Genomic DNA, 9,605 nt, shown 5'->3' on the forward strand with positions numbered 1-9,605 from the left:
AAATTCACATCATTCTTCTTGGATCAGAAATGGCTCTGGTAATTTACAACATAAGATGGAACATATTCGTGGCATAAAAATGAGATAAATAATGCCTATATACCAAGGTTAATCATCATTGTAATCAGGATATTAGCTAATGATGGGTGAGAGTAATGGTATCCTCAACTTGGATTCCAGACATTGCTTCTTCCTGCCCCCTAGCAGTGTGTGGCCTTGGGGATGATGTGCTGCACTATATAGGAGGTGGAAAGTTAACTGGACAGGACTTTGGTGAAACAGCTTTCCTGAATCAGCAGCCAAGCTGCAGAAGGACTCCGCAGAGATGCAGCTGTCTTTGACTCAACCAAGTTCCTGTAAGTTGCTGTTCTCTGAACTTCCTCCAGTTGACCTTAATCATTTCATTACTTTATAAAGTAGGATTGCAAAGTTTACTTTTTTGGCGTTATTATCTCTGTATATAAAGTGAATGGATATTTGTTAATGCATGATGCAAAGAAGGAAAGCAGATAAAGTTGAGAAGTACTTTCAAATCATCTCTTTAGACAGTCACCAGTAACTCTTAGACCAGTGGTTCTCAAAGGGGAGTCTTCTACAGAGGAGATTGTATAGCAATGTCTAGAGAATTTTTTTTGTTGTCTTAATTGAACTAAGTTAGAAAATAGGAATATTATTGGTGTTTATTGATAGAATGTCGCATGTCTACACAACTTTGAATGACAAATAAAGTTCCAGAATTTGAAATGATCACTTTTACAAAGGCGAAACTGCAGATGTTGAAGCTTTTAACTGTAATGAAACCATAAGATAGATTTTGTAACAACTACAGAAGAAAATAGCAGTATACTCTGATTCCTACTTCTCTACTATGTGCTGCTTGAGTAGAATGATGTAATCATTATTATTCCAAGGATAAGTCAATGAGAATAACAGATGCACATTCATACAGCCCAAAATTTTCATTCAAGGAAAATACACTTTCAGCATGCATAAAAACCTATGCAAGTTCATACAAGACCAAATGCCAGAATAAAGAGAGGGTGAACATTAGACACACAGTCTTCTACCCCTGAAGCTATTGGCAATTCTAAGCTTCTAGGAGGAGGAGGAGGATAATTTTCTTATGTGTAACTCCTTGAAACTTGACCAGGATGTAGCAGAAGACTACACCTCCAAGAATATTTACAGTTACAAACTCATCTTAAATGTTTGTTTGAGTTTTTTGATTTTTGTTTGTTTGTTTGTTTGTTTTTATGACACAAAGATGTGTGGCTGTTCAGAAAGAGGATGTGGAGTTGGAAAAAGCTGGGGAATGTAGAGTGAATATCAAAACATATATGAAATCTTAAACAACAGAAAAATGATGAGTACAGTTGCTTAAATTTGCTCTTATTTACAAGAAAGATGAATTGACAAGCATAAATTGGATTCTATAAATGATAAAACAAAATCACTAGCTCTGATTAAGTTTCTAAAATCCTATAGCTGATAAACAGAGACTGTGTGTTTGTGTGTGTGTGTGTGGGGGGGTGTGTCCATATTTTTCCTGTGAGTAAAATTTACCAATTCCCTAATTTTCAGTTGCACATTTTCAATTCTATTTATCAAAGATTATGCTCATCAGATTTTTTCTGATTAGTGTCACTAAATTAATAGAATTTTCTTTGTAATAAACACATGTTAATTCATTATACTCAAACTGTTAAATATTGATGCATCCATTATTCAAAGGTAAATTGATGATGACACCAATCTTGGTCATTATCAAGAATGTTTAAACTGCATTTCACAAAGTCAGGAGCTATTGACAAAGGAGAAAATATGACACAGTGGTGTAGAAATATCGATTTTAGACTATGGAATAATTTATTGACACAATTCTCTACATTAGTAAACAGTTGTGTATTTATTCCCACATAGTTTGAAGACAAAGCTAATCCACAGAGCTGTCCTTGTCATATTGGTGATATTTAGGGCCTGAATGAGGGGTAGCCATTGATACTATTGAACAAAACATGTTCAGTTCTTGGCATGCCATAGCTGCTCACACATATATGTAACTCTAATTCTAAGAGAATTGATGCATTCATCTAACCTGTATGAACAACAGATGTATATATGGTAAACCTATGTAAGTGTAGCAAAACACTGATATGCATAAGATTAAATAAATATTTGTAAAAAGAATTCTACAAACCCTACTACTGAAAATCAGCAGCAAGTCACACAACATTAAATGGTCTGAACAGAATGACGTCAGCACCCTGCCTTGACTCAAATTAAGCTACACGTGTTTGTAGAATACAGGGTACTCTTGGTTGTGATTTTAAAAAGTGTAAAAAGAACATTCATAACTCAAAATGAGAATATGAGAAAATACGATTACTTAACTTCGGTTTCTCATTGTAAGTTATCCATTACTCTCACAATGATAAAAAACAAAACAAAACAAAAAACAAACAACAAACAAAGCAACAACAACAACAAAAAACAGTTTCTTCATAGGAGGCCACCGTAACCACAAGAAGGCTTCTGTTGATAAGATGGCTTTTATCACCCTCACAAGAATATATCTCAGAGTGGGTTCTCTACTTTTTTAACAGGGATTCTGCTCCTACTACTGGTGATGAACCTGTTCTTGTGGAAAAATGTGGCATCAGTGCCCATGTGTGCAATGAGGAATGCCCGATGCTTTACGTTCTTCGAAGATACGTTTGAATTAGCCGGCAGTTTGTCTCATAATATCAGTGGAGAAGTTTCAGAACTGTTCACTGAATTTGTAAGTAGCCCACTGACTTCTGGCTTCTTAGCAAAACAATCCTCTATTACCATGGTTGATATACTGTATAGCCTAAAGCAGAAAGCACCATAATCTAAAATTCAAATAAACATTCTTTCTCAAGGAAAAGAACACAGCAGCTACTGAACTATAGAGCCAAAGGAGAACACTTGCATGAAATGTAGAATATTAGCTGAAACACAATTATTTTAATGTGTATGTATTGTTTAGCATTTACTTTAATTTACTTTTATGACATAAAGACATATAAAACATAACAAAAGAAATGTTGATTCACTTTTCCTTTATCTAATTAGCTAATTTTCACTTCTGTCAACCTATCTATCATTTTACCTTTTAATGAAAATAGTTTTTCTCACAATATATATATATCTTACCCCCAAAGCACACATATATAAATGTGTGGGTAGATAGATAGATAGATAGATAGATAGATAGATAGATAGATAGGTAGATAGGTAGATAGGTAGATAGGTAGATATTGATAGAAACAGTTTACCCCCATTTATTCCTTTCATATCTTTTCCATGTCTCACCACCACCACCTTTTGGGGAAAATCCTCCCCTTTTGTGTCTCTAATTAGAAAAAAAAACAGGCTTCCAAGTAAACCAAAATAAGATAAAACAAAAATGAGTACATCAGTATTGGACAAAATAAACAAATAGAAAACAGCTCAAGAGAGGACACAAGAAAGAGTTCAACTCATACATTGACTCCAAAATCCAATAAAAAAAATGAAACAAGAGGTAGAAAGGACCTGGTGCAGAACCATCTGTGCCCTGTGCATGTTGTGCATGCATCAATTTCTGTGAGTTCATACGGGTGTAAATCATGTTGAGTGAGAGGGCCTTGTTTTCTTAGTGTCTTCCTTCCCCTTTAGTTATTATATTCTTTCTATCACCTGTTCTTCAGGATCCATGACTTCCAAGTACAGAAACTTGGGTGTGTGTTTCAAGGTCTCTGACTCTGCAGGCTGTCTGTCTGTGGGCTCCTGTTTTTGTTCTTCTACGGAAGGAAGCTTCTCTAATGATGGCTGAGCAAGACACTGATCTATGAGTATAGCAGAATGTCATTAGTTGTCCTTTTATTTCTATAGCTTTCTTTGATTAGTTTGGTTTTTTCTAGAAGAATAACATCTGATTTTACCTAGGTCTCAGGGCCTTCCAGTCTCAGAATTTTGGTCACCTAAGAAGTGTTAGGTATGGGTTCGATATTTTCTGGAGTTTTCTTTAATCAGGTATTGATTATTTAATTCTACAAGCTTTGTACCACTGTTGTCCTAGCATATCTTGCAGGAAGGACACCATTTTATATCAAAGGGTTTGTGGCTGAGTTGATGTTTATGTTTTTCTTTTGATAGTGGTGCAGAGTACCTTCCTGTGGCAAAGAGGCAAGCACACAAGGGTGAAGGTTCTACGCAGCCACCAGCTCGACTTTTTTATGTTCAATGAGATATGTAGATGTTGTCTTTAGCAATGGGGCCTTGCCTTCAGTTTGTGGAGAATAAGCCATATTTTTGACAATAGTACATCTTGGGTCGTTTGATGGTTTCTAACCCTGTTGGTTAATAGCTCAGTTAGGTACACCCCTGTACTTATATAGAAAACTTCATTTGGTGACAAGAGGAAGTCAGATGGGGTTCAGTCTCCTCAGTTAGTTGGCAAGTTCATTAATTTCCTTCATATGTATAAATGATTTAGGAAGCTTATACTGTATAGATTTCTATAGTACCCCTCAAATAGCTCCTAATTTTAGCTATTATTTTGATATTCCCTTTCTTACTGTTCTTCCATTCCCCTCTGCACTTTATCCTACCATTCTAGCCTGTTCCCTTCCACTGGACACTGCAAACTTGTAATAAAAGAAAATCCATTGCAGTGACTTGCAAAAATTAAGTAGAGTTAAAGACACTGGGGAAAAATCAGGGAGAACAAGAAAACTTACAATTGTTCTTCAGATTCTCAAATGTTAGGAACTATTTTTAATGAATTCCAGGATATTTGTCTTTTAATAGCAAGGTCTGGCATATGCAGAGAAATTCGTTAGGTCTTCATATTGCAAGCACTTTGAAGACTGTATGTTAGATATTCTACTCCAGTCAATGAAGTCACAATGGATGACTTTTGAACATAGCTGGATGTGAGACGTAGGCTCAGTGTTTCCAAAGTCTATTCTTGCTAGCACTCTTTTGACATGCTATTGTTTCTATCATTTACAAATCCCAATGGGGATCATCATCAAAATCATCCCCAAAATCTTTTAAACTATCAAATAATTAACTAATGTTACTATTAAATAATTCTTTAAATACTAGTTTTAAATAATAGAAACAACAAACAATAAAGATATAGAAGTACATATAATTGAATGCTGATTAATACGCAAATTCTAAACATGTTGTTTCCATTTTAGTTGGCTCATGGCTTATGTTCTCTAGTACAATCTGTACAGGGCTTAAGACTTATTTAGTCATAACCAACACAATAGTACTATGCATTCCTAGTGACCTGAGTAAGGTATTCTTGTGTAGGTGTAAAAATAATTGCAAGAAATGTTGTATAGTGTGGCTTTTGTTAGAAATGGCACCCAGAAGAATTAGTGATTAAGAGAATTGCTGATTTTAGCATTTGCTTGACAAATCACAAAATCTAGAAAGACTGCAAATAGTAAAGAAAAGACTGGGAAATTTGAAATTTAAATGGGTATAAACTCTTACTACAGATAAAGGTTAAAATGTCATTAAAAGTCTTTCCTAGGAATGAACGCCTTAATTTTCTATACAATACTAAATGATCATCCCTGAAATAATATACACACAAGTACTAAGCAGACTCAAAGGGCATTGATGTGGGTGTGCCCTCATGTATGTGGGATGCATGTGTGTGTGTGTGTGTGTGTTTGTGTAGGGGGTATTACAATAATAATAAAAGAAATAATAATGCCAAGAGATCAGGTAGTGATGGCACACACCTTTTATCCCAGCACTTGGGAGGCAGAGGCAGGTAGATCTCTAAGTTTAAAACCAGCTTGGTGTACAGAGGTCTTACAGGACAGTCAAGGATATACAAAGAAACCCTACCTAGGAAAAAAATTTTTAATAAATGCCAAAAATTTAGATGGAGTAAGAGTGGGATGATAGAAGTTTGATGATAGGAGAGAGGGGAGGTGGGAGGGATTGAATAGAAGAAAAAGAATGATAAAATATGTAAACTAATTTTTATTAATATAATATACATGGTCATTTATGTAATATATTAATTTCAGTTTTTACTACTCACTTTAAATTCATTACTTTCTGTTCATTTAACCCTTTCACAATTTTTGCTCTCAACTGAGTATTTCATCAATTCTAGGAAAACCATTATGCTAAAGTGCCTCGGCTCAAAGACAAAGGCCTCATGAGATGCCACACTTCTTCCCTCTCTATTGCTGAAAACAAAGAACAAGCCAAGCACACACACGTGAGTTTGCAACAATGTAGTTTTCAGCAAAATTTTAAAATGGTACACTGAATTTTCCATATTGTAAGTTATTAAAGGTATTGTATAGCTATAATAATCATTTATATGGGATAATAGAGACTATATAATAAAAGAAAAATGATAATCATTTATATGGGGAAATAGAGACAAAATATATAATAAATGGAAAACTATAATGCACAGTTGATGACTCATAAGTTAAAAGTGCCAAGGAACATTTTCCATGTATCTATAAATTGTCCACAGTGAAAGAACCCTTTTCCACTACCCACCAATTGCATGGTTCATACTATTCTGTAGAGAATTTTTAAATGGCATTTGAAATTCAAAGCTAAAACCTATTGATGCAGGCTTAGACAATAACTATGCAGTTGTATTTATCATATGTTAGTAATGACCCTGTGTTGACAGAACTGATTGTATTAGCAACAAGTTCACTGTTTCTTCTTGACTTTTAAGTATTAACTATTATGGTTTTCTTTCTGTTTCTGATCCTAAATATTGAGTCCTAACTGTCCTTACCTGTGCCAGGAATAAAAGTGAACTAAAAAAAGGAATAAAATATAAACTGTATGATAGTCAGCAATGTGTAATCATCCTGCTATGCAATTATAAGTCTACATATCACAGTTGTGCTAATTAATATTTTTATCATCTCACACTTATGACTTCCTACATAAACCATCATAATATTTGTTGACTAAAATTTATCAAATATCCTTATACATTTGTGCAATTAGCATGTGTCCCCAAGTTATGCTCAATGGCAAAACATTTTGTGTCTCTTTAATTCTTATTCAAATCATAGTGTAACAATGAAGGAAAGTGATAAAAATCAATATTATATTTCATAAGAGTCATCACTTCTCTAGAAACTTCATAAAGCACTCTATTGAACACTTTAATTTAATTTACTCTAGAATTCTACTTCACAGTAAAATGACTATGTTTTATACTTCTACAATTGAACTTATACAACTCATACAACTACAAAAGATTGTAAATACATATTTGAATAGAAATGGGGAAATTTATTTCAGCCTTTTGAAGAAAAACTGTCTTATCTAATCTATTATGTTATTCAAATGTGGTTACTTAGTATGAAGCTCTACTGAAATCAGGCCACATGATTTTGAATGCCTGGGAAAGTCCACTGGAGAATCTAGTGCGTGAGCTATCTGCCACAGAAAACGTTCCTGATACTATCATCTCCAAAGCCACAAACATAAAGACAAAGATCAATGCAGTCCAGAAGGGGGTTAATTCCCTCATGAGCTCCATGGTGAGTAGTCCCATATATATCTTGTCACTTTTTGTCTTATAAGAGGGATTATCAGAGCATGAATACAGTTTTGAAGCAGTTCACTTTCAAAAACAAAACCATACAAACAAACAAAAAGTCAACAAAAACAGAAACAAACAAAAAAACCTTTGGCATCCATAAAGCTGTAAGCCATACTACTAATTGGATGCTGGCAATTTCAACTGTCTGAGAAGAATTTTATTCAGAACCTTACATCACAGGGCTCTAAGGAAAAACAAATGAGTGCTCCTCATTTAGTTTGGACAGTACTTTTCCCAGTCCAAAAAAAGAGACACCAAGACACCTAAGTACCTGAGCAGGTATTGTTAGCACCATCATCCCATGACTATTTGCATCTTAAACTATCAAGTATATAACTCATGCCATTTTATGTTAAAAATACTCACATTATATGAAGAATTGATTTGACCAAAAATAAGATATATGAAAAAAATCTTTTTTCAATAAAAAGAAATAATGGAGAATATTTCAATGCCAGGACCTATGTTATTTTTTTTAAAAAAATCAAGTCATGGACTTTTGAAGACAAAGGGATAATCATTACATGGTATAATGAACATCTATTCCTTCATTGTCCTGTTCTCAAATCTATCTCTAAAATCAAGTAAGTTACTGATTGTCCATCTATCAATTTCTGTAAGAATGTAACTGATCAGAAAAAAAAAAAAAACGCAAGGAGAAAATCTTTCTCTTTTACCTACCCCCATCACCATCACTGAAATCCATACACTTAGCTGATTTCGGCAATTCTAACTTCTTACAAATTCATTTAGCATTTAGAAGGAATAGGCACCAAAATATTATAATTGATAGTTGAATATATTTTTGATGATCAGCTTCAGAATGGAGATGAAGAAAAGAACAACCCTGCCTGGTCCAGACTGCCACTCTTGCAACCTGGCAATGAAGATGCTCGCATTCGTTCTTTTTATGGCATGATCAGCTGCCTAGACAATGACTTTAAGAAGGTTGATATTTATCTCAACGTCCTGAAGTGCTACATGTTAAAAATAGATAACTGCTGATACTTCTTCCATGTGCTCTGCTTCTGAAATATCATGTAGTATCCTTTACATTTTTATCTTTTTAAATTGTTATTGTTGTCTCATTTAAAAATAAAAAGTGGCTCTCAGAAATATAAAATTCTCATAGGGAATTGGTCAAAATTTCTATTGTGATTTCATATAACACCTATCTATACCATCAACATGTTTCAATCAAATACTTCACAAGTAGTAGAAGTTAGATGTGGAACCAACACATTTTGTAACAAATTTAGTCCTTAGGACATTTTATTACTTGTCAGTTTGTAAGAATCAAGAACTGGTGTTTTTAGGAATCTTCCTGATAGACTTCCTGAGCCTATAAAACTTGAAATATTTGTGATCATTAATGAAAGACAGACACTATTGATCACACAACTTGCAGATTTCTGAAAGCCAATATGATTATGTTTGATATACATCAACCCCAAGTATTTCAAAGTTTTAAAAAGTTTAATATCTCTCAGAAGACAATATTAAACGGTTTTTGATTTCTTTAAAATTTTCTTCATACATAGTCATTTGAATTCTTATCTTCTTTGCACCATCTTTTGACATATATCTCCTGTTCTTTATCTTTTGTAGACCAATACTTCTTTGAACTGTCCTCAATTTCTTATATTCACATTATTTAGTATTAATATTCCCCTCTCATCCTCTATTGGGTGAAAGCACATAGTATATAATGAAATACAAAGAATTTATTGATGTTTCTAGCCCCTCCTTCTTCTGGATTTCCATTTTCTGCCTTTTAGAAAGTTAGATAGATAATTACAAGCCATAAAAATTGTATCTACATTGACTTATGACTTTAATGAGTTATTGCTTGTTAATAACTATTTTCTACATTTCTTGAATACATATAGAGGTTAAGACCAAGGAAATTAATATGAAAATAGTTTTGCAAATATACTCAAGAGATTTTTCTAAAACTAAAAGCAAAGAACACATAAAT

General features: G+C 33.6%; 1 protein-coding gene across 3 annotated transcripts; it reads left to right on the top strand.

Annotated features, from left to right (window-relative positions):
• Positions 1 to 264: 264 nt before the first annotated feature.
• On the top strand, positions 265 to 8,750 carry LOC116081775 (prolactin-2C5-like). 3 transcript variants are annotated; one of them, XM_031358452.1, is made up of 5 exons: positions 265 to 356; positions 2,604 to 2,779; positions 6,155 to 6,262; positions 7,383 to 7,565; positions 8,444 to 8,750. In XM_031358452.1, exons 1-5 carry the CDS (start codon positions 326 to 328, stop codon positions 8,630 to 8,632), a joined length of 687 nt encoding a protein of 228 aa, XP_031214312.1. In that variant the 5' UTR covers positions 265 to 325; the 3' UTR covers positions 8,633 to 8,750. The 3 variants fall into 3 exon arrangements, with proteins under 3 accessions (XP_031214312.1, XP_031214313.1, XP_031214314.1); XM_031358453.1 differs by having other exon boundaries at positions 266 to 356; positions 8,450 to 8,743; XM_031358454.1 differs by lacking the exon at positions 6,155 to 6,262 and having other exon boundaries at positions 326 to 356; positions 8,444 to 8,653.
• Positions 8,751 to 9,605: the final 855 nt, after the last annotated feature.

Source organism: Mastomys coucha, unplaced genomic scaffold (genome assembly GCF_008632895.1).
Source record: "Mastomys coucha isolate ucsf_1 unplaced genomic scaffold, UCSF_Mcou_1 pScaffold7, whole genome shotgun sequence".
Classification (NCBI taxonomy): domain Eukaryota; kingdom Metazoa; phylum Chordata; class Mammalia; order Rodentia; family Muridae; genus Mastomys; species Mastomys coucha.